We start from the raw sequence: 26,476 nt of genomic DNA on the forward strand, positions 1-26,476 counted from the left end.
ATGTTGACGTAATTTTATAGGGGGGTCTTTGAAAGTTTGACAAGTTGTTGACAAGGGGGAGGGGGGAGGTAAAAATCGTTAAAAATTTGTTGACGTAATTAATGGACAGCCCCAAAACGGTTCATTCTTTGAGAAGCAGTAGGAGTAAAATTCATCAGCGGACCATACAAATAATTCACAATAAGGTAAATCACATATTAACATTTGATCTTGTATGTGATAGGAGTAAGGGTGTTCTATTTTGATTATGTTGTTCTGACATAATTTGAAAATATTTTCTGTTTCATACTTTGTAGCTATTGTTCCATCAAAAGATTTATGCTGCAGGATTTTGTTAATTAAACTTTTATTATCATTTTCTAACAAATGACATTCTTCATAAAAGTAGGAACAATAATCCTACCACCATTATACTCTTTCCAACACTGTGAAAAACGTTGCGCACACGTTATTTCTGTAAAAAGATTTTTGGTTATAACATTTTTTGTAAAGTTTAAATAATTGTTTATCTTTTTTATAAAAACTTCTTTTGTTTGTTTAACCTGGTTCGAATAAATATGTCAAAGGTTCTGAGATACACATTTCATCAATTTTTGCTGCTGTATCAGTTTCACTAGAAAACAACAAATCTGTATAGCTGTAAAAACAGCTGCATAAAGTCCTTGCATAAAGTGCTTTTATATCACTAAATTTGGAATTCTAATTACTAGCGTATTGCTTATAAGAACAACAATTTTTATCAGCATTCTTGGATAGTTGATTATGTAAAGGCTTCTTTTTTATTTTTATTTTTTTGGGCAGCTAAAAATTAAAGTTTGCTAATGCTGTGGGACTAACATGCTTTTTAGATCGATTCCATTCACATTGTAAACTTGTACAATTTTATTGAATTTAAGTCTTATGTAGGTTTCAACTTTAAAATGTAGAACTGCGATATGACTGCAAGCTGATCCATATCTAAAACACAAGTAATTAAAAACTTAAATTTTCATTATATTAATTATTATTTCTAATTAATCATTACAAATTGTCCTAATTAATATAATTCCAATATAATATAACTATAATATAATCCTGAATAATCATAATAAAACTTTATTATGATTATTCAGGAAGGGGGTGTTTAGAAAGAGGTATCGGTGTATGTGTTTGTGTGGAGGGAGAGGGAGGCGAGGGAGAAAAGGTTTTGCAGAATGCTGAAATAAATGACCAGAGAGGGAGGAAGGGGAGAGAAAGTGTTTTTTTGTGCTTCATAAAGCATGGCACCCTATAACAAGGTTTCATGAAAGTATATATAAAAAAGGAAGAGCTAAGTTGCTCCATTACTCAACTGCTGAAGGGATCTAAAGCAAAGAAATAACACCAAAATATTTTTTTATTATTTGTTTAGTCTAACAAAAGAATTATGAGAAAAAACTATTCACTGTTATTATTTAAGATGATTCAAAATTAGACTGATAAAAGGCAGACCTAGAAAGTAATTGTTAGTATTTGTATTAGTATCAAAATATTACAAACTTCGAAGTCTCCAATTTATTTAAAATTAAAAGTTATGATTTTGCTCGGGACAAAATGAAAAAAAAATCCTTTTTTTTCCCGAAAATAATACAAAACAAAAACCGTTGGGACACTGGGACAAATGGTATAAAACCGGGACTATTCCGGTCAAAAATGGACTTATGGTTAGCCTATATATATATATATATATATATATATATATATATATATATATATATATATATATATATATATATATATATATATATATATATATATATATATATATATATATATATATATATATATATATATATATATATATATATATATATATATATATATATATATATATATATATATATATATATATATATATATATATATATATATATTTATATATATATATATATATATATATATCACCATAACTGACTTCACTGAAGTCTTCAGGAAACAAACTAGTATTATTTCTTCAAAATTTCTCCTCGATACCATGAAGATCTGGAAACAAAACATTATTTTCTAATATCAACTTCTAAAATAAAGTTCTTTGTCAGGATTAGCAAGAGAATTGAAGTCAGAAGACATAGGTTAGGTCATGGGTCGGGAACCTTTTTTAACCTAAGAGCCATAACGCCTTAAAAAAATATTTTATTAACTTTAAATTATAAAATGAAATTCACATATTATATTAAAAAGATAGAAAAAGCTATAGTTAATAACAATTATTATTGGTGAAATGAAGTTTAATGTGATTTCTGGATTTGAACTTTTTTTGATAATTTGGTTAAATTTGGCTGATATTTCGTTGAATGCAACTGTAGTAGAGCCTGCGTACTTTCATCTGTTAACCTACTTCGGTATTTATTTTTAATAAAATTCATCGATGAAAAAAATTGTTCACAATTATAGGTTGAATTAAAAATGGTTAATAGACCAAAAGCAAGTTTTTTGGAATTTATATAAGTATTTGGCAGTGAAGTCCAGCATTGGAATATGATATCCTGTGGCGTATCTTTCATGTTTTCTTCATAGATGGCGATATGTGCAAGCATTGCTTCAAATTTATCAACCTAGATACTTTTATTCCGAATCTCGACGAGCTCTAAGTGTAAGTCTACAATATTTATTTCAGGAAATGCATTTAAATCCATCAAAGTCAAATTGCATTTTAATGGCAGCATTACAAGTTTTAATGTTTCCTGATATTTCCTGAAATCATGAAATCTGCTTGCAAATTGGTGAACAATTGTAGTTGTTATCTCAAAAAATTGTTTAGGATCAACCTTTTCTGCTTCTGAAATTATTTTCATCCTGAAGTTTCGTAAATTATTAAAATATATAAATTGGTCTCCTGAAATATCGTCTAAGAATAATTGTAATTTTTGTTCAAAAGTAATCAGTTCTTCCAGGGAAGAGCTGATTACTTTTGAACAAAAAGTAATCAGCTGGGCAGATATATTTCCTTTTCCTTGCATCTTCAGGTTAAGTTTATTAAAATGTTCTGTCATATCATGCAAAAAAGTAAAAATTATGCAGCCATTCTGAATTCTTTAATAGTTTACAATGTTCTTTATTATAATTTTTAACAGCTAAAATTTTAGTTATTTCACTAAAGCATTCAGAAAATTGTTTTAAAGTTTTTTCTCTTGACAACCAACGTACAGCTATGAATGTAACTAGTTCTTTCTATATTAAATCCATTTCTAACAATGCCGTAAAGATTCTGTGATTTAACGATTTTGCTCGGATGAAATTTACTATGGGCACAATGACTTCCATTACATTTTTCAGCTGTGGTAATGCTCCTAAAGATTTTGCAACCAAAGCTTCCTGATGTAAGATACAATGAAATGAAATAATTTCATGAGAAATATGACTGGAAAATAGTTTGATAAAGCCTTTGTTTTTTGCAATCATAGCAGGTGCTCCATCAGTTGCAACGGATACTATACGCTCAATGTTTATATTTTTTGTTTCCAAACATTTCATAACTGATTTTGCGATATCTTCCCCTCTCGTTTGTCCCTTCACAGGCAACAATTAAAGAAGTTCCTCTTGTACACCGGAAGCTGTTAAGTATTTGACCATTACGCAACATTGAGATATATCAGTGACATCTACAGATTCATCAATAGCCAGGGACAAAAATTCAGCCGTTTTAATATCTTCTATTTTCATGTTTGAAACCTCTTCTGCAATATTCAAAATTCGTTCCTTCACGGTTCTAGCCGAGAGTGGTATATCTTTAATCTTTGATAGTATTAAATCTTTGTTTTTAAAATCATTATATAGAATTCCAGAAACAGTATACATGCAATCCTTCAAAAACTCACCATCAAATGGTTTACCAGCTTTTGCAATTTGCAATGATAATGCGAAGCTTGTTTCAGTTGTGGTCGATCCGGAATGAATATAATTTGAAAAGCAATTTTGTTGAATTAATTGTTTTCTTTGCAATTCCTTAATACTTTTTTTCTGCATTCACCTTCGGGATATTTTTGGGCAAATTCTTTATGTTTTCCTTCAAAATGTCGTTCAACATTGCTTGATTTATTATTCTGAAGTTTCACAGAACATATTAAACATAGAGGATTACCATCACTTTCTATAACTACATATTTTTCAGTCCATAGTTAATTGAAACTTCTATTTTCATCCGAAACTTTTCTTTTTTTGGTGCTCATTATGATCTTCCAGTTTTAATGCGTTAAAAAAAAATTAAACAATATATTTGAATACTAAAGCTAAAATAAATAATAATTAACTTACCAGCCTTAAATATCAAAAAAGCTAAAATTAAATTACAATTACAAAATATATTTGAATAATTGAAAGTCAAAATAAATAATATTTAAAATAAGTTTGTTATATATAATATAAACTCGAATAATTGTTCAAATATATTTTTGCTTTTGTACTTTGCATTCGAAGCGCCATCACATCAATGATATGTTTCTTTTTCATTTTTGAAAAAATTGGCAAATAGGCATATACAGGGTGCGTAAAAAGTTCCCGCACTCCTCTGGCAACGACGTTATTTCCCTTTTTTTAAAGCATACCGTTTATTTTTCTGCATTATTTATGCTCTTCTCTAATCTTTGAATATGTTTTAATATTGAAGTTTTTAGATTCAATGAAGAAATCAAGAGATTTGCCGCCGGCAATCGAGAGGCTAGCTAAAGAGAAAAAGAAAGCATCGGAGATCGCTCGTCTTCTGAATGTTCCGCGGCGAACGGTTTACGATTGCTTGAAGCGACTTGAAGAAACTGGTTCCATTGATGATCGTCGACGTTCTGGAAGACCAAAAATTGCAGCTTCGGGTAAAATTGTCAAAAATATCCGCGACAAGATTCGGTACAACCCAAAACGATCGATGAGACAAATGCCCAAGGATGAAGGGATTTCGGAAGGTTCAGTTCGGCAAATCGTCCACAAAAAGCTCGGAAAATACCCGTACAAAATTCAAAAAGCTCATGAACTTACTGATTGGATGAAAGCCACTCGTTTGGCCCGTTGCAAGGAGCTTCTCAAGCGATTCAAGAAGCCGGCGAACGCCTTGACGATTCTCTTCACGGACGAGTGTCTTTTTACTGTCGAGCAGTTCGAGAACCATCAGAATGACCGGATAATTGCTGGAAACGTTCAAGAAGCAAACCAGGAAGGTCGAATTGCTTCAAAGACAGCTAACCCCCAAGCAGTGATGGTTTTCGGAGCGATTACAGGAGACGGCAAGATGCCATTGGTTTTTGTCGATCAAAGAGTGAAAATCAGAGCTCAAAACTACCTGGATGATATTTTGACGACAGAGGTATTAACTTGGACCAATTCACAATTCGGACAGCGGTTTTGGACGTTTCAACAGGATTCCGCCACAGCCCACAAACTAACGGTCGTCCAGGATTGGTGCAAAGCCAATTTTCCGGGTTTCATCACACAAGAAGAGTGGCCTCTAAACAGCCCGGATCTTAATCCCTTCGACTATTCCATTTGGGGAATTATAAAGGCCAAGGTTGGAGCTGTTTGTCATCCAAATTTGAACTCTCTACGGCAAGCACTCGATAAAGAATGGGCCACTCTTGACGATGATATGGTGTCCGCCGCGGTTGAAGCATTCCCCAAGCGCCTCAGGGCGTGTATCAAGGCGAAAGGAGGACTTTTTGAGATCTGACTTGTTTTTGTTGTTTAGTATGTTATTAAGAATAAATGTTTAAACTTTTGGCACATTATGATAGTTCTACGTGTTTTTACGTCGTAAAAACTGAGAAAATACAAAAGTAAAAATAAAAAGAAGTTAAAATTTTTAATATTGTAAATCTATATGAGAGCCACATTTCTTCAACAAAAGAGCAGCAGGTTCCCGATTACTGGGTTAGGTGAACTTTTATCAAAAATAAAGCTCTTGTGTATTTTATATTTTTGTCTAACAACTACCGCGCGTACGCTTAAATTGTAATTTGCAACCCGTCTATATACATCAATTTGTAAATTTTTTTAAGTACGTTATACAATACGTTATTTTTATATTTAATTTATATTACGGTATGTGTAAGTACCAATTTATAAATTATTTTTTTTATTTAAAAGATTTTTTCTTTTTTGCAAACTTTATAACTTTTTTTCCCAAACTTTTTAATTTTCAACTTTTTTTTAATTTCTTTTTAAACTTTTTAGATTCACACTTTTGTATAATATTAGAACTGGTAAAATTATATTTTTCTCTATTTCACGAAGAGTCTTGATGATAAGATATTTTGTCTTCTACTTGCCAGATTGTATTTATATATATTTATTAGATCTTAAGGATAACATTGTAAAATGTGAGCAAATTGAAATAATAATAAAAAAGTTGACTAAAACTAATATTGTAAATAACTGTTTTTTATATAATATAAGGGATATCTTAAATGTTGAAGAGTATTAGGGAACCTCTTAAATAATTTTTGTTTAAAAATCCTTTAAATCCAATGTTGCTTTAATATATAAAACACATTTAAGAAGCATGTATAGCTTTTAGGTAGTATCTGTAAGATACCCTAATTCACATTTTGGATTTACCTTTTTTTTAAGTAAAAGTTGAAAAATTTTAAAATAAAAAAACACTTACATTTCAATTTCGACTCAAATTTTTCTAATATTGAATTTACAAGTATAAAAACAAAAGCTTAACAAAGAAGTTAAATTTATCTTTAACCCTCTAAACTTAACAGGGCCGACAACAACGAAGGGAGGGGGCGCGGGTGAGGACGTGCCACCCTTCTTCTCCCACTTTTTTTCTAGAGAACCTTTTTCCTTTTTTTTATTTTATTTTAGAAAATTCAAGATATTCGGGCTTTTATTTAGAAATTGACGATTGTGCACCTCCACTTCGAAACCCGTGTCGTCGGCTATGCCTAATAAAAAACATAGAAGATAACAACCTAGCAAACCCGCTTTAAAAATACGTTTACAAAACCTGTTATTAAATAATGAAAAAAAAAGTATAAATTTACTTTAAAATATAAGTTTACTAAAATTTTAGTTAATATCGTTATTCACGCTTGTAAAAACATGAATAACATGAAAAGCAGAATGTTTAATAAAATAGAACTTTTAAAAAAAAGTTTATTCGTGTTCTATCGAAATATTTTATTTTAGACTTTCAAGAATCCTAAACAACTTAATTTTAAACCTCATCATTGTGTCCAATGCCAAAATATTTTTTACACGTCTTCAAATTACTTTGAACTTTTTAAATTTTAATTTTATGGTTTAATATGGTTTTTATTCAAATGGTTTAATTTCTATTTAAATATTTTATTAAAATTTTAAATTTTTATCAAAGCAAAAACTTTTAATTCTTTTTGTTTTGTATATTTAACAAATATTAAATTTTGCGTTGCATAAATTAGGGACGACCCTTTATTTTAAAAAAAACATCACTTGATAATGCTATCTAGCCGCGCTAATGGTATAATAAAAAATTTTACTATTCATTTGATAATCTAAATATAATCACTAAATAATCTTCTCATTTTTATTTGTTTTTAAAATTTTATTTTTAGAAATTAAGGTGGTTGCCACCTTACCTTCCGTAAATCGATACTTATCGTAGGTTTCAAAAGTCATTTTTTTAATAAAATACAAATATTAAAAAAAATACAAATAAAAGAAATTTAAAATAAACAATAATATGCAAATAAAAAATATAAATAAAAGCATAAAATTAAAATACAAAAACGTTTTATTTATTTATATTTTATGTGTAAATAACGTTGCCATTCACTATTTGAATTCAAAGAAAACATAATACCTTGTTACATTCATGGCCGTATTAAGGCGGGGGCGGATGGGGCTGCAGCCCCAGGCCCTTATAAAAAAAATAGGCCCTAAGGCCCGTGACTTTTTTTTTTTTTTTTAGGGAACCAGATAAATATTCCTATGTTTCTCAGTTTTTTTAAATCAATTTATTGGGAGCTGCGGAGGCGTTGTGAATAAATAAATGAATAGAGATATACTATATCTCTATCTTCGTATATTTGGCGGAATTTTGGTATTCGCAAATATTTTTTAAATTATCTTTCCGCATAAAGATGTTTTGAGAACATTCAAGTTATTTATGTTTCCATCTATGTCCGCACAACTATCAGTTTTTAAAAAACACGTTAAAAAAATTAACTTCGTGACATAAATTTTTTAATTAAATAGGTTTTATAAGAGAATGCTTTTAAAACATTCGTTGATGTAAAAACCTTTTAAAGGAAAAACAATTATATTAGTGAATGATTTTAAAGCACTCTCTTATAAAACCTATTTGATTATAAAATTTATGTCACGAAGTTAATTTTTTAGCGTGTATTTAAAAAACTAATAGTTGTGCGGACATAGATGGAAACATAAATAAACTTGAATGTTCTCAAACATTAAAACATCAAATTTTTTTTTATTTTATTTTATTTTATGATCACTTCCGTTACCGCAGAAAATTACAGCATTGCTCATTCGTTTACAAAATTAAAATAAAAAATGAACTTAAATGATTTGGCTTTATTATGCATTGAAAGTGACATAGTTAGATCAAGAGATTTCACAGTAGTGATCAAGAGGTTTGCTTCAAAAAAGGCCAGAAAAGTCAATATATAAAAAACTATTTTAAAGTTAATTGATTAACTAAATAGTACATAAATTATGCTACAATTCATATTTATTGTTTTTTTTTTATACTTTCAAAAGAAAAATATATGAAGATTCTAGCTTCAGCTAAATATTTGACACCATCAACAATACTAAAAATGATATATGTTTGCTTATATTGCTAAATGCTATCCTATTCCAATATAACTTAAATATTGTTATTGGTGCTTTTGTAATGTTAGACTGTACTAAGGGCATACATGTACTTCACTTCTCTGTTTGACCTTTGCCAAATTGTCACCGCCCAATGATCTATATCCTGGAAAACATATGAAAAAATATTTACATGATAAAACAACAATACAATACCTTAAGAATTTGTCAGTGCACAGTAATAAACATTGAGTTAAAGAATGAATTTTTGTGTATTTGAAATATTGTTTATTTTTATTTTTTTAATTTTTTCATTTAAAAACCAATATTATTGGTATTTTCTTCCTTTATTGGAGGTGAACACATTATCAATTTGATACACGTACTCCACTGTCTCAATAGTAAATATACCTACAGCTCAGCAATTGCTTTCTTAAGTCATTATTCAAGACCTTTTGTCAGTTTACATATATATGGGTGTCTGGGCCAAAGGGGTGTAGCTGTACCTAACCAGTTGGTAAAAAATTATTAAAAAAATGCTCAAAAACATACCTAGATTGTGACCTTTTATTAGCAAGACTGAAAAAAAAAATTCTGAGGGGCAGCTGCCCCCCTGACCCTCCTACTTGGGGGGTCTGGGGGCCGCCCCCCGGCTGGGGGCCTCCGGCCCACTGATCCCCGGGTTTAGCCTCGCTAACGCTCGGTTATTGTTTTATTTATAACTTATTATTAGTGCTGAGCTTTTTTTTCTTCATACCCTTTGGTACTTATTAGCCTCACTAGTGGTACTATTTGAACCTTCATCTGGGTAATTAGTACCACCTTGTTTATTTTTAGTTTTTATAAGTGTGTTCTTTATTTTAATATTTGCATCTTGAAATCATGATTGTTTGTTTTAGTTTTATCAATGCTTGTTTCTATCTAAAAATAAACTTTTTCCTACATTTAGTTTTATTTTTATTAATTTTTTTCCTCAGGTGGTACTATTCAGCCCCCTTTCCCCTATATACCATTTAAAATTTGTAACTCTCTCAAATTATAGGGGGTTCATACTTTATATGGTTATAGTTTTTAAACACTAAGAGATTACTAAATAAAATTCAAATTTTATCAATGAATATAAAATTAGTTAAGTGTAGTAAAAAAAAATTATATTCTTAACTTGTTGCTCTCACTTTTGGGGCAGAGGGGGATAAATTTTTGGATAGATTTTTCAAAAATGACAAGACAAAATAATTAGACAGCTTAACATAACATAAGAAAAATAAGGTCAAAACTTTATTAAGACTTTCGTTTACAAGTAGTCACTAACGTGATGCTAATGATGCTGTTAAAAAAGGTATGGTTGTTTACGCAGCATTGCCGGACGTTTGGAATTTTCTTACCAGACACAATAAACTTTCATAATGGTACAACACTGCAAATATGAATTGGTAAAAGGAAAACTCATTTAAAACAAAGTTAATTTGAATAGTTTCTAACATGTACCAGATTGGAATTTGCCATGTCTGTAGTACATTTATTAAATACTGTATAAAAATATTTAAATTCCAAAAATACGAAAACACACTTCACTAACAATCGTCCCAAAAAGGTCAGTTTTATGCATTTTTACGACGTAACTAACAGTTAAATTCATTCCTAGTTGATCTTTTTAGGGTAAATAATATTAAAAGTGGTTTTAAAAAGACCGGAACTTTTCCATCCTATGCTAATAATTCGATGATAGTAAATCGATGCTTATTGTTTAAATATTAGAAGTCAACTGCATGTGACGTTCAACAAGACACATGTGACGTGACGCATGTGACGTTCCAATTACTTATTCAGAAAAGAGCATTTTAAATGTACTTTTATTAGCTTCTTCTCAAATAACTTTTATTAAACCGCACAATGTTTCAAGTGTTTTAGAGCAGTTTAGAATCATTTAGGTTGAAAAGGCAATTTTAAATAACTGGCTATATAATATATAATAGCTATATAAATATTTTGAAAAGAGCTTTATCTATAATCAAAGACAAATAAAACCATAATTTTATCTGATTACGTAAAAAAGTTTTTTTAAATTCTTTCACCAAGCTGTTATGTTGTAATGTGCATATTATAGCTGATGTGGAAATGGCTGATTATAATACTGCAGCGGAAAGAGAAACCTAAAATGGCAACAAAAACTGGCTTGTTTCAGTTTAAAAACAGCAACAAAAATGGTAAATCCAATCGAGAACGTTTTATTGTGGTCAAAACAACCAATCAAAATGTCAATGTACAAAATAGATCTTTTATCTTCTATTGTGACATCTGAAAGTAGCAGCAAATTAGAAACACAAAACAGCAAGAAAAGAAGAAATACTTTTAATATTATTATAAATTAAAATGAAAAATATTTTTCATTTTAATTTATTATAATATTAAAAGTATTTCTACTTTTTCAATTTAACACTTAAAAACATTTTTACGTGGACCATTTACGAGTATCATTTTAATTGGGGGCCTGAAGTGAAATGTTTCTCTTATTTTCCCCAATCCCCAGAAAAAAAGTTTCGGAAAGGAGAGTGACTCCACCGTTGTTGTAACTTTCATATTTAAATAACTAAAGACATAAAAACAGAATTATCAGCAACATATAGTAAAGGTGTAAAACACATACGATAAGACTGGAAAAGTTTCTAATGGAAGGATGGATTTGCATACATTTTTTAAATGCGTGGTTAAATTGCCTGCAATATATTTTATAAACTACGAATTTTAAAAAACGCCATTATTGGCCTTCTTTATGAATTGTATATATATGTTTGGTACACATGGCCGCCGAGAGTTTTCATGACGCCGGAAGCAATGGATCTAGAAGGCGCTCCTTTAAGTATGCATGATTTTAAAAATAACTTAAATTAAAAGCCCATGCAATTGTGTATATGTATAAATGCAAACGTTTTTAAAATGATTCTCTTTTTAATGGGAATATGGGAAAATATGCTGTAGACCCTTTGAATGTATTTGGTTGAAAAGGCCTAAAAGTTTTCAACAGTAAAACGTGAAGCCTCTTTCAAAGGATTAAGGTACACAATTTCTTCAATAAAGTATCGTTAGCTTAGACTTAAACTAATTAACGAGCTTTTATTACTAAAAAATCTGGTTACTAATTTTTCAACCAGAGGAAGAAGTCTTTACAATGATAAATCTTGATTGAATTTTGAAATAAAATGCAGCGGAAAGCTGCATTTGCAGGTTCATCGTAATCGTTTTTCTAATTTCTTTCGTTTTATCAAAATATCAGTTTAAAAGCCTAGTAGAACTAGCAACATCTTTTGCTTCAGCAAAATTATCGATCAATGATGAAAGGATGCAGCCAAGATCAACTAATTAGCTGTTGAATGAAAATAACTTCGATATCAATAGTTAGTGAAGTTGACTGAAACAAACGATTTACTTTGTCAACAACTTGGAGAGTTTTGTACCGAAAGCTTAGAAGTACAGTAGTTTCAAACGATTTTAAAAACTTTATCAAGGATGTGCTTGATATAGCAAGTCAGCGGAAAGTTCATAATCCTCAGTGGTACATTGAGGGCAAAAATAATTTCTCGAGGTTGTTTTGTTTTTATAGTGGCAATCCAAGCTGACCACTTGATATCGGAAAGCTTTTAAAAAGAGATTCCTATCGATTCTTTCAAAATTTCCCACTTAGTTTTTCACAAAATTTTCCATACTGAAGCTGAAAAATACGTAAGAGTTTGGATGTTACCATAAGTTTTGATCTCAGCGCAAGATTAAATTGCATGTACTTCAGCAAAATTAAGGTTATGAGCGCCACAAGGAATTTATAAGGCTAATGGATTATTCTGTGAAACTTGAACTTGAGCCTTAATATAAATTTAACCCGCATTAGAGCTGTTGGCGTAACCTTGGTCAAGACAATTTAGCAAAGCAAGAATTATATAATTAATACATCACAAACCAGATTAGCAATATCCACTTTAATTTTTTTTCTCCATGTCTTTAACACAAATAAGGCGTTCTTTTACCTCCTGCGTTCTTTTTTTGTTGAAACTAAAGTGCACAAAACAAAGAATAAAAGTGATTTTTTCTGAGTGACACATCCGGTGTCCCATCCATAATGACCGTAAAGCATCCTGCTTCTCTAACTTCCTTTAAAAGAGCACACTGCTCCAATGATGCACACTCCTATATAAACTCACTTTGTGATTCTCATGAGATGTAATGGGTCGGCATCCAAGTTCCCGTTTCTTTTTGGCAACGAGCAACATTTTGTTTTAATATGATTTGAAATTATTCAGTTCCAAGCTCCAAGAAAATTGTCGTTTATTTACTCTCTTAGAGCAGAAGTTTGACCTGTTGCAATAATAAAAAATATATTTGACCTCTAAATGTCATGTTTCATGATGAGAGAAACAATTTTGCATCCAGAAAACAGCGCAGAATTTCACGCCTCTTGCTACCTCAAACTCTAAAGCTTCTTTAATCGCCTAATTAATGTCACTATCTTTGGTAAGAGTTGATAAAAAAAGTCTTTCTGGTGATGTAATGGCTTAGGTGGACAGAGTTGTTATGATGTGCTTTGATTCGATCATAAATGATAGCATTAATTTTAGTAATACCATCATCCCAAAAAAGAATACAGGGATTTATCAAATCTTTATCATTAAAGATTAAGAAAACAAATTAATTGTAAATGTCATCGTGAAGCGTTGCACCTTTATATCGTTGATAAATATATTTGATCCCAGACATAGAATATGTATTTTTACAAACTATACTTAAGCTTGTTTTAGCACTAATGCTCTCTAATTATCAAGAAAACACTACATTGATTATATGCCGGTCATAATATGTCATCACTTTTTCTCTCAGAAGTTGTACAAGCACTACGCTATTTATTCTTGATTTTGTAATAAGACTAATCAATATCTTTATCATCGCCTAATAAACATAATATTTATTAGTCTGATGGCAAGTTGAAGATAAAGTCACGCGTTTCTGCAGCTTTTTTTTCAACATTTTGTTTTCTAAGTAGATAATCAATATAATCAAACAATAATAATATACTTTTTAAAATGTAATTTTAAAATTGTGAACAAATTATAGATAAATGCTATTAAAAAACGTTTTAACGCTATAAAAAGACACTGTTGCCATGTGAAAACAAATAAAATAAGCTATTTTATTTGTTGTGATATGGCAACTTTTTGTCATTTTATTTTTGTCATATGACATTATATTTTTAACATTGTAATAAGAAAAATGTACCACTTATCTGTCAGAAAAACGTTTTATTATTTAAGATTAAATAGAAGTATAAAAAAGTTATTAATAAATAGCAGAGTAGGCTTTTTAAAACGTCACAGCTTTCTACTTAAAACATAGTAATCCATTAATGTGAAAAACGTTAGATCCATTTTATTGAATTCAGAGATATATCAGAGCAAGTTTAAATAAACCTTTTAATTGCATTTGTGGTTGCAAAAATTCATTTTCAATGGTTTTCCATATTTTTTATCTAACTTATTATAATAACTCGTTGGTTGCTGTGGAAATGACTATAACTTAGCTTTTTTAAATCCATTTTATTTTTTTAAATTGCTATTAGAAACGTTTTTAATTTTCGAAATTAATTTACAAAAATGCTTTAAAATATTTTTTTTCTATAAAACTTCAAAATTAAAAAATCGTTTCAAAAGCGTTATATTTAGATTTTGTCAGAATCATACTTTGATAATCAAACCTATCGCGACAGTGTTTTTTATTGAATATATATAGCTTACTCAATGAACGTATTTTATCAGATATAAAAAACAAAGGACGCGATGCACAAAGGTTTATGCATTAACTAAGCCTTTAAATATAACACTTTAGTTAGTTGCTACAACGAACATGCTAATATTACGTAAGCAAATATACAACTCCTAAACATAAAAAGATATCAAGCATAAATTTTTTTTTCTTTTTTGCGATGACTTTATGATTACATATCAATGCAAGTCAAGAGACGAATCTACAACTTGCAACGTAAGTTAACTTTTAACGTTATACCTCAATTCCACATTTTGATTTTTTTACTTTTTTTTTGTAAGTTGAAATGTTTAAAACGAGTTAAAACGTTTTAAATCAAAACAAAGCATCTATGATTCAATTTTTAATTTAATATTTTGCTTTTATTTAATTTACAAACGAGAAAAAAAAACATAAAAGCTTAATAAATGGGTTTTGTTAAATAAATACTGAAAAAAAAGTAAAAAATTTATAATAAAATAAACACTTACTCAAACAGTGGAAAACACACTCTGTCAAAATTAAATCAGACCAGGTTATGTCCCAGCTAGCACACTTACGTTGGGCCAGCGTATGTAAAACAATCGCAAACGTCGGCTGATTTTTCCAATGCAAAACCAACGTTGATTCAATGTCATTTGTTTAACGATGAAATTAATATCGACGGAATTAAAAACAGCTGGCTCATTTACATTGGTTCAACGTATATAAAAACATCGCGAAAAATTGATTGTTTTTACGATGTAAACCCAACGTTGACCCAATGTTATTAAACCGATGTTGATTTAATGTGTATAAACCAACGCTGAATTAATGTATGTAAAAACATCGCAAAAAGTTGATTGTTTTTACGATCTAAACGCAACGTTGATCCATTGTATATAACCCAACGTTGATTCAATATATATAAATTAACGTTGATCCAATGCATGTAAAAAAATGGCAAAAGTTTGATTTTTTTTACGATCTAAACCCAACGTTGATCCAATGTTATTAGCCCGACGTTGCTTTGATGTATATACATACATTGGAACAACGTTGGATTTTATACAGTGCTCTATGCAAACGCAACGTTAATTTTATTAACGTTGCGTTTGCATAGAGAATAGGCGAATATACAAATATACATTTGTATAATTTCCCCGTGGGCACAGGACCTAAATAAGACGTCTTTTGAACGTTCAAAAGACGTTTAAAAGACGTCTTTTTTACGTCCTGTGCCCACTGGGTTATGAGAATAATTTTTCATTTAGATATTTCAGTTCATCATGGAAATATATTTGCTTATATATTTTTCTCTTTTTTATGTAATGAAATATCAAGCCACATGCAAAGCACACATGAATAATATCTGTTTAATCAGGTGCGACGTAATAAGTATAATCATATGTATTAAGCAATGTTAATTTAGCATCAAAATGGCGGAAATACGAATAAACATGTACAAATACATTTATTCATATATACAACTATACACGAGTATAAACATATAATATCTTATACACGAGTATAAACATAAAATTTTTTATGTTTAAATGTATATGCTTAATATAAAACAAATTAGTTCAGCTCCAATAAAAGGTAAATATAAAGTTGTACAAACGTTGAATCAACTTAAAATACAACGTTTTTCTAACATAAAATACAACGTTGTGCCAGCGTAAAGTACAACGTTGAATCAACGTAAAACATTACGCAATGCCGACTTAAAATACAATGTTGAACCAACGTTGATTTTTGGTTGTTGGTGACGTCGCATTTGTAACCAAAATGATATGAAAACAACGTTGGCGGTCGATGTTGGGCCAACGCAACGCACAACATTGTTCTAACGTTTTATCAATGTATGCGTGCTAGCTGGGGTGTTGTAGTCTAGTTACACAAAAGGTTATGTGTTGTAGTCTAGTTACACAAGAGGTTACGTGTTGTAGCCTAGTTACACAAAAGGTTATGTGTTGTAGTCTAGTTACACACAAGGTTATGTGTTGTAGTCTAGTTTAATTCTTGTTATCTTAAACAAAATATAGAATCTTAAAAATTTAAAATAATTGATTATGTAAATGGAACGGGTAAAGCAATTTAAAAGGTTTGTTATGAGATTGACAATTAAATAATGCGTCTTGAATAATAAATGTTCATCAACTAGTATTATGTGTGTTAACTAAATTTATTCACAAGAGTTATAAAACTTTAAAGTATATTTTACATATATGGATACATGCATACATACATTCTTACATACATTCATACATACATAAATAAATTCATACATACATTCATACATTCATACATACATACATACATACATACATACATACATACATACATACATACATACATACATACAAACAAACAAACATACATACATACATACATACATACATACATACATACATACATACATACATACATACATACATACATACATACATACATACATACATACATACATACATACATACATACATACATACATACATACATACATACATACATACATACATACATACATACATCCATACATACATACATACATACATACATACATACATACATACATACATACATACATACATACATACATACATACATACATACATACATACATACATACATACATACATACATACATACATACATACATACATACATACATACATACATACATACATACATACATACATACATACATACATACATACATACATACATACATACATACATACATACATACATACAAGCATACTTACATACTCGTACGCATACATCATGCTAAAATAACACAGATGGGTATTTAGTATGACGTCATCAATGACGTTTTACAAATTTGTATTAACTTATTTGTTGTAACATGTACATACATATTTTATATATTTAGCATTCATTTTAAATAAAATTAAAAACCCACGTAGTTTTATGAATTTTATTAAAAACTATTCACCAGTAATCTTTTGTTCATTTAAAACCAACTTTGTTATCGCTAGCAAATCAAAATGACCAATAAATCAAAAATTTGTGAAAAATATAGAAAATTTGTGCACTTTTATTGTGTTAAGAAAAGTGATCGGCCATTCACTCATGCTCAAAATTAGAGCTTTTAAAGTACATTTAATAACTACGTCATAATATAAGATAAATCGTTTAGCTTCAGTGACTCAATCTTTTTTATTAATAAATATTTAAGTTTTTCTTTCTATTGTATTTTTTATACTCCGCAATTACGTTTACTCCCAACCTCTTTATACATTAGGAATTTCCGCATTTATAGAATAAATTCTCCGTATTTCTTGAATAAACTGCAATCGAGAAGTCGCTACGGAAGTAGTCCTCCTTCTACATTTAACTGCGATAACACATTTTCCTTGTTCTCACCTAAAACCAAAGATACGTGTAAGATTTTGAAAACAATGTTTGTCAAATCTTTTTTGTTCTGTTATTTGAGTTTATATTACTATTTTTGCTAAAAGTAAAATCAAAGAGATGTGTAGAATTGTGAAAAAAAAAACCTTTTTTTTTTGAATATTGTTTTTTTTTTTTGCAATTCCAAATATGTGTAATATTTTCAATAAAATGTTTGTAAAGTTTGTCGTGTTAGGTTAATTAATTTTATATTATTGCTTTCGCCAAAGTTCGATATGTAAACTATTCTGTGTAAAATTTAATGTAAAAGTTAAAAAGTTGTGTAAAAGTTATTTTAAGGAGCATGTTTAGCCGCCGTTGGTTTTTCTGTATTTGTATCGGCTCAAGTTGTATTTGTTCTTCTTCTTCAGTTTCTGAATCAACAATTTTCCTATTTTTTTAATTTTTCATTTATTTGGTTGCTTTAATTGCTTTCAAAAACATGTTAAATATTTTTTGCATTTAGCAGTTAACATTTAACTTGTATCTGATTTTTTTTGTTGTAAACTTGTACTTTGGTTGGCAGTTAGTTCATTGTCTGCGGAAGGTAGACAAGTCAAGTCTTCTGATACTTTACTTGCTGTGCTATAAGGAGAAATTTTTGAACTTTTTTGGTAAAGTCTCTAAAGAAAAAACTTATCAATATTAACAATATTAGTGATGGATTGGTAAAAACATTTTAAATCTCCAGTTCTCTGCAGCCATCGTGGATTAATGTTATCATGATGGATTCCATACATTTTTTTAAACGACTGAGCTAAGTATGAATAAAACGGAGGGCCGCTGTTCAAAAATTTATAATATTCGCTAGTTTTTAAATGAAAGTTTTTACGTTTCTGGAATTTATTACTTCAGCAAACCGATATTTAGATCTTTGATCAATCAACATTAGGATGTATTTTTCGTTTAAAAATGTGCCTAAAAAATCAGTGTTAGTCTTTTGCAGATGTTTCTAGAGGTTTTTATTATACAGAGTAGTACAAGGGAGGGTGGGAGGGGGAAGGGGGTGTTTTGCTTGAATGGTAGTTTACAAACCAAGCAGCAGTTCAGCTTTTAGGCCGTTAATATATTTTTCCATGTGTGTAAAATATACTTTTGATTGTATAAGAATTTTTATTTCTATTGTTCCCATATGGTTTATCGTTAACTCAAAAACATTTTTTTGGATTAAATTGTTAAGACATTTTTAGAAGTTTTGGAAGTTCACGCCTCCTTCTTTACTAATATACCTTATTTTGGCAGAGCTGGCATTGAACCTCGAACCTCTTGATTTTCCGTAAATATAATATTTAACATTAGCTAATAATGCTAGTATATATTTTTTTCAAAGTATTGACCATTGCTTTCTATACATTTTGACCACCTTTCTTGCAAATTGTGGATAACACACCAATAGAAATGTTAGCCTTTGGAATCAAACCAATCAGACAAAAAATATTTACCTTTTTGTAGGAATCGAAGCCCTGCTCAGCCAATGCGAATCCTATTGATGAAAACAAATGATATTCGGAAGGATCCAAGTTTAGTGAATACGGCGGATGGTGTAGTAGCTCCCAGCCAAGTGCTTTGATAGTATCCTGAACCTGTTTTGCTTTGTGTGCTGGTGCATTATCGTGTAACAAAATTACTTGGCCGTGTCTTCGGGCCATTCTAGTCGTTTTCTGATCAATGCATGGTTTAAATTGATCATTTATTGCGATTAGTATTAACAGTTTCATTAGGTTTTAGAAGCTTATGATACACAACACCGATTTGATCCCACCAAACACAGAGAATTGTCTATTCGCCAAATCGATCTGATTTCGCAGTCGATCTTGATGATTTTTCCGGTTTAACCCATAATTGTTTCGTTCAGAATTCTTAAAAGAAAAAAATTTTTCTTTTAAGAATTCTGAATAAAAAGATTTTTCATCGCCAATATCGATGCAATAGTGATTTTTTTTTTCGTATCTTTAAAAAAAATTTTTACAAGTATTTTCACGGCGTTTTCAAACTTTTTTGGTGGTCTAACATGTTTTTTATTTCTCTCATCAAAACCATTACCTCCGAACCGTTTTAACCATCTTTTCCATGTTGCATCTGATAGGGCATGATCGCCATATGTCTTGACAAGCATTTGATGCAACTCTGCAGCACTTTTTTATAAATAAAAACAAAAAATTAATGCTTTCCGCAAATCGTCACTTTCTGGTAAAAATATTTGGAATTTTTAACACGATTTAAAAATATAATGTTGTTTGTTCAACAACTTAATTTATATTAAATATATTTGACAGATGTTACACCAACCAACCAAACAAAGAAACAAAAAAATAAATGCCAGTTCACATAGAACGTTCTCAACAGATTTGTATCTTATCTTACCTTCTTACAGTACACCGGTAAATATTTAAAAATTAATGTTATCTTTAAGTTACTTTAAAGAATATATTATGTTTTTTAGAGAGAAAAAATGTTGATGATATATATATATTTTTTTCTTACTCCATGGCAACAACTGTCAAATATTTTAATTTATAGACGACCCAAACCACATCTCTTCAGAGTTGTTTTGAGGGTATAGAGCATAAAACAATTTTTTTTTTTTTAAAACCCAAATTTATTTTATTTTTACAGCCATCAATTCTTATAAATAACTTTCTTTAATAATTATTATTCAATCGTTAAGAACTCGTTTTTGACACTTTTTTTATTTTATTGATATTATGATTGTTACAAACAAACTAATCAGTGCCATAGCTAACAAATTATAGTCTTTTTATGTACTAAATTACAAATTTGAATAAAAATTTAATTGTTTTATCATTTTTATAATAAATAAAGAATAAATCAAAAACTTATAAAAAACTACGATACACGAAAAAATATATATGCTGCCATTGGAAGTAAACTTTTCTTTATTTGTAAAGTTAAAAAAAAAGTCTTTTAATTTTTATCAAAGGAAGCAAGTCATTTCCGTTGTAATTATTTTTAAATTTTTGTTTCGTTGTAAATAAAAATTAGATGTAAATTAAAGTCATAAAATGTTTTACGATTTTAAAAGTAAAACATTGTTAAAATGATTTCGAAACAATTTCGAAACGTTAAGAAAAAAAAATTTAACTTATTTTGTTTTCATGTTATAACGAACTTTTTGATATTTTGTTAATATTGTAATTTATTTACAAACTAATTTGTCGGTAGTTGAAATGCAATGAAGAATGTAAAGTGTTTAATTTTATTTAGACTAATATATTTCAAAAAAATTAACTTCAAAATCAAAAAACTAATTAAATTATTTCACAAAACTATGGAATATAAATCAATTTGGATATTATATATTTGTTTTGTAAGTGTATTGATTCAGCATAGCTCGGTTAATTGTACCATTCACCACCGCGCACCACACACTAATCTAACTGGTAAGTTTAATGCATTTACTAATTTGAGTAGTTTATTTCAAACTCGATTTCTGCTTTTTATTTTATTTTATTAATTTGCTTAAAATATAATTAAAAACAATGTATAAAAAAAAACTTTTTTTTTTAGATAAATATTTACGCTACGATATAAAAAAGTTGTTATCAATAGGTTGCGTTAAGGTAAAATTATTGCTTAATAAACGAAATAATCCGGAGCATTATGGTATACAGCATATACAGCCACACAGTGACTAAATGAGTTTTTTCAAAATCTGACTTTTTGTTACAACTTACAATTTTTAGCAATATATAACTAGTTAAAATTTATAATTTTTACAAAATAAAAAATGTTTTTTGTTTGGTAAGTAGGTAACTTATTCTGCGATTAATAAGCAACTATTTACTTATAAATTATTGCAACATGCAAGAGTTGTTGTTCTGCAAAATTTTTGACTGATTTAATGCGTCTTTTTAAGCTTGGTATTTGATCTGAAAATTAAGCTTTAAAAACTGCTTTGTTATACTGGCCATGTTTCTTACTTGTTACCTAATCTTTGTCATATTAAGTTTAATTTATAAAAAAGGGTGTTCATACATAATTTTAAATGTCTTAATTCAAATTGACATAAAACTTTTTAACTAATAAACAAAATCGTTTGTTCAAAGACGAACAATAATGTTAAAGTAGTGACTTTATTAGACTTTTTCCATAAAATTCCCTGGTTTATGAAAGAAATCTTTTCAAAAGAAAAGAAAAAAAAGAAAAAAAATTTTGTATTATGCAATATTTTTTTTTTGTCATAAATTATTTTTGTGACCAAGTGTGCATAAAAAAACATATTGCGTAAGGGTTTTTTTTTTTTTTTTGGTAGGTTTTGGTCACTGTGTGCCGTTGATATAAAATATTCTGTGGTTGCGTAATTATATTATAACTATTTTCCATAAAATTTCTTACTGTTTTTAACATATCTGTTTATTTGTTAACTTTGAAAAAGTACTTTTTTTATTCTATTCTGCATTAAATTTTTTAGGAAATGGTGCGTTCCAAAAATATTTTTGATCAACAAGAGGAAAGACAAAAGAAATTGCGTAGATTTTGCAAGCATAATTTTTCAAATAAAAGTATGGACGAGCACATGATCTACTCTGACAAAGAAAGCCTTCTTTACTGTTATATACCTAAGGCTGCTTGTACAACTTGGAAAAGAATGTTTCAGTTATTTGACGGAAGAATGGATTTAAATCAAGTGATGGCTGTTGAAAAAAATGCAGTAAGTTGTTAAAGTTTGACTTTTGTCTTATAATAATAAAAATTATATCAAATTTTTTGAGTAAAAGTTCTTTAAATAGTAACAACAACGCTTTAAATATTTTTTTTTTCATAAGCAGTTTTATGATTTGTATATTTCTATTTTAGGTTCATAAGCTTCACTATGATAATTTTACGACTCTTGATGCCCCACAAAAAGCTTTCCGTAAGAAATACTACTATTCGTTTTTAATAAGTCGCCATCCATTTGAAAGATTGTTGTCAGCTTATAGAAATAAATTTCAAGATCCTTACACACCACATTATCAAATAAAATACGGTTCGGAGATACTTCGTTTATATCGGAAAAATCTGACCGAAGAACAGTATTTAAAAGGGGAGGGTGTTACATTTCGAGAGTTTATCAGGTATATTATATCAGGAAAAAAGTTTGACAAACATTGGGGTCTTATGACGCAACTCTGCTCTCCATGTCACTTTAAGTACAATTACTTAGGAAAAATGGAAACATTATTTGAAGACGCCACTACAATATTTAAAAACGCTGGTATTTCCCAAAAATATTCTTTTCCCAACAATTCAAGAGATCGGTATCTGCCAATTTCAACATCAGACATGAAAAGTCATTATACGAGTTTGAAATCTTTAGAAATAAAAAAACTATACAACATGTTTAAAAATGATTTTCTTGCTTTTGGTTATAGCATTCCACATTACTTAAAAAAACTCATAAAAAGTGTAGCAATCAACCAGAATGCTGAAAATGACGACACGAATTCAGTTGAATAAAATCTTAAAAAGTTGTATTTATAATTTTAGCAAAATACATTTTAAAGTGAAATTTTTAATTAACGAATGAAAAATATCAAAATAAATTTAAATCAAAGTCCTCAAAACAAAAGATTTTCAGTTCAAAATTTATTATTGTTATATATATATATATATATATATATATATATATATATATATATATATATATATATATATATATATATATATATATATATATATATATATATATATATATATATATGTATACAAATGTGATACAAATAATTAATTTGTATCACTTACCAAAATATGTGTTCAAGCGGTTCAGATTCTGCTGAACTTAAGGCCAATTTATAGCTAATTCAATATGCAAAACAATGTCCATTAAATTAGAATTGGCATACCAGTTGTACTTTTATGTAAATGATGGCTTTTGTAGCACACATGTGCCTGGTTGTAAAATGAAGAATAAAAAATATATATCAAGAACAGGGCCTTTCCTAACGGGGGGTGTAGGGAGTCGTCCCCCCCCCCCCTGAAAGCTGTCATATAAGCATTTGAGTTGACACATTTAGCACGTTTTGAACTCTAGTTGACAAATTGCAAATATTGAGGTTCTTTTTTTCTTTTTAGAGTCTCTAGTTGACAAAAAATACATACAACACCACCAACATACAACAACCTCCCCAGGAAAACCTCTTCTGGACAACCCTGATCAAGAATCTGAGATAAGACCTCATGTTCTTCATGAAGTATCTTAACCAGCTTAAAAAAAAAATAAAAGAAAAACTAGATTGTCCGTCAGCGATACAATAGGTTATGGAGGTGAATTGCCTTGACTCATTTTATTGGCAGATTCAACTCGGTTTTTATGGAATTTTAGGAAGTATTAGGAGACTATCGTTTGTAATCCAAGTTCTACCAGTAAAATCAAAATGATCTAATACGGGAACTGAATTTTTCAAAAACACATTCTCAGCTTTTCAGCACAAACCGTTTCTTAAGATACACTGTAAAACTTTACCGTGAAATTCACGGTACTATACCGTGAATAACACGGTATTTCACCGTGAACGCATTTTGCGGTACAATACCGTAATTATTACGGTATTTCGGCCGCGAACACAACTCTTAACTACTTCACGGTATACTATCGTAAAATTTTTAGACAAATTAAGTAAATTGGGTTGATATTTGAAATATTTGTATATGTCTAAATAATTGATCCTATAATTTACAAAATAATATTATTTGTTTCAAAGTCATTTCTTATTGCACTTGATTTTATGATATAGCTTATATGATATCAACGTGTTTGACATCAAATATAAAATTAAAGATTGAGTATATAAAACGTGTTTGATATCAAACACGTTGATATCAAACACCTGAAGATATCATTAACTTCAGCTATATCTTACTAAGACATAGCTGAAGTCCATGGTATCTTTAGGCTGAAGACTTCAGCCTGAAGATCACAGCTAGGTTATCTAGTTGTGTTTTATATCATACCTTATATCCTTTTAATCCTATAAATATTATAAATCCCAATAATTATTATATTATATGTATATTATATACATATAATATATTATATACAAAATATATATACCATTAGTATATATATTTTGTATATATAATTATGTATATATATATATATATATATATATATATATATATATATATATATATATATATATATATATATATATATATATATATATATATGTATATATATATATATATATCAGGCCTTCTTAAGAAGCGTTACGAAGCTCGCATTTTGCTTGCGAAAAGTCGATTTGCCTACGCGTTCAGCAGTTTTGCGCTACGCAAAAACTTATATCTTTTAGAATATTTAAATTACCTTTTGATTGTCGTTAAGTTGACGTAACGTAACGTTTATTCAGAAGAAATAAAGTCGTTAGTAAAAGCGTTTAACCGCAATTGTAAAGTAATAGATTTTTTGTTAAAGAAACAGTTTGTTTCATAATTTTTTTTGTTGTTGTTAAAAATTAGTTAAAAAAAATAAAGTCTTTTAAGTTTTATTTTAAGGAATTAAATATATAAATTCCTTTTAAATATTAAAATTATTTTTAGTCATAATAGTTTAAAAAATGCACGATTTATTTTGATGTAAATATTTTATTGATAAGATATTTTGTTTATGGTTAATTCAATAACGTAAAGTTTTAAAGACGTTCGTTTAATTTATGAAAATAAATTATGATCACGAATATGTTATCGGTAACTGATAAATAACAAAAAAAAAACTCTTTATTGTTTAAAAACGTTATTAAAAAGAGTTCACAAATTAAATAAGGCAAAATTTATTAACAGTTAATAAAATAACCAAAAACCAACTGTAAAATCATAAGAAAATAAACAAACATTATTTTACGTTTCATGAAAAAAATATTTTTTTTCAAAATAAAATTTAGTTCATATTTGAAAAAAATAATAAAAATGATTTTTTAAATAAGAACTTAGATTTTATTTGTAACTTTTGTTATAGTGAGAAAAAAACAAACTGTTAGTATGATTTTTAACGCGTTAATAAAATAACTTTAATTACAATGTGGTACTTGAAAAGACGCTAGTGACGCAATATAACTTCTAACGATGCAAAATATATTTGCTGAGTTGAGTTACTTAGAAAATCGTTACGCGTTTTCGCTACGCAGCGAAATCTCGTAACAAGGCCTGATATATATATATATATTTATATATAAATTTTTTTTATATGTATAATATATATTAAAAAAAAAATGCTAAAATGAAGTTTTGCATATTTCAATTTTCTCTCTAACTCACCCCTCCCCCGGCTCATCTAGTGTTTTCAGAAATAATTAACATTTAATCGAAGTGGAACAAATTCGAGCAGCTAAAAAATTATTTGTTTTGTACCCAATAGATTCGTAATAATGTGGTAGAAATTAAGAAGGGGTGAAAAGTGTAGGTTTAAAGTTTTTTCAGTTTTTGTGACTATTAAAATACTCATCTTGAAGTTTTAAACTCTTCTTTAAAAACACAAAATCAAAGGCACAAAATCAAAACACAATCGAGATTTTTTTTAGTTAAAACA

At 28.7% G+C, this 26,476-nt stretch overlaps 3 protein-coding genes across 5 annotated transcripts; 2 read left to right on the plus strand and 1 right to left on the minus strand.

The window, feature by feature from the left end:
- Positions 1-537: 537 nt before the first annotated feature.
- Positions 538-3,492, minus strand: LOC136076184 (uncharacterized). Its single transcript, XM_065789657.1, has 4 exons — positions 3,262-3,492; positions 1,025-1,032; positions 838-957; positions 538-685 (listed from the first exon to the last, which is right to left on the minus strand). Exons 1-4 carry the CDS (start codon positions 3,490-3,492, stop codon positions 538-540), a joined length of 507 nt encoding a protein of 168 aa, XP_065645729.1.
- Positions 3,493-4,636: 1,144 nt separating this feature from the next.
- Positions 4,637-5,671, plus strand: LOC136076185 (uncharacterized). The gene has a single exon (XM_065789658.1). It carries the CDS (start codon positions 4,637-4,639, stop codon positions 5,669-5,671), a length of 1,035 nt encoding a protein of 344 aa, XP_065645730.1.
- An 8,931-nt stretch (positions 5,672-14,602) lies between these two features.
- On the plus strand, positions 14,603-23,468 carry LOC101239409 (carbohydrate sulfotransferase 11). 3 transcript variants are annotated; one of them, XM_065791543.1, is made up of 6 exons: positions 14,642-14,787; positions 20,226-20,330; positions 21,175-21,350; positions 21,478-21,530; positions 22,382-22,621; positions 22,768-23,468. In XM_065791543.1, exons 2-6 carry the CDS (start codon positions 20,266-20,268, stop codon positions 23,407-23,409), a joined length of 1,176 nt encoding a protein of 391 aa, XP_065647615.1. In that variant the 5' UTR covers positions 14,642-14,787; positions 20,226-20,265; the 3' UTR covers positions 23,410-23,468. The 3 variants fall into 3 exon arrangements, with proteins under 3 accessions (XP_065647616.1, XP_065647615.1, XP_065647617.1); XM_065791544.1 differs by lacking the exon at positions 20,226-20,330 and having other exon boundaries at positions 14,603-14,787; XM_065791545.1 differs by lacking the exons at positions 14,642-14,787; positions 20,226-20,330 and adding an exon at positions 17,855-17,940.
- Positions 23,469-26,476: the final 3,008 nt, after the last annotated feature.

The sequence above is a fragment of the Hydra vulgaris genome, chromosome 02, assembly GCF_038396675.1.
Source record: "Hydra vulgaris chromosome 02, alternate assembly HydraT2T_AEP".
NCBI lineage: Eukaryota > Metazoa > Cnidaria > Hydrozoa > Anthoathecata > Hydridae > Hydra > Hydra vulgaris.

What these genes read in the sequence shown, in the direction of transcription:
- LOC136076184 (XM_065789657.1), bottom strand. Translation starts at nt 3,492, where the DNA reads ATGAAATGTTTGGAAACAAAAAATATAAACATTGAGCGTATAGTATCC. An exon ending in GGAATCGATCTAAAAAGCAT is followed by an intron (nt 686 to 837) that starts GTTAGTCCCACA and finishes TTCCAAATTTAG; the next exon opens with TGATATAAAAGCACTTTATG.
- LOC136076185 (XM_065789658.1), top strand. Translation starts at nt 4,637, where the DNA reads ATGAAGAAATCAAGAGATTTGCCGCCGGCAATCGAGAGGCTAGCTAAA.
- LOC101239409 (XM_065791543.1), top strand. Translation starts at nt 20,266, where the DNA reads ATGCCAGTTCACATAGAACGTTCTCAACAGATTTGTATCTTATCTTAC. An exon ending in TACCTTCTTACAGTACACCG is followed by an intron (nt 20,331 to 21,174) that starts GTAAATATTTAA and finishes AATTTTATTTAG; the next exon opens with ACTAATATATTTCAAAAAAA. An exon ending in ACCACACACTAATCTAACTG is followed by an intron (nt 21,351 to 21,477) that starts GTAAGTTTAATG and finishes TTTTTTTTTTAG; the next exon opens with ATAAATATTTACGCTACGAT.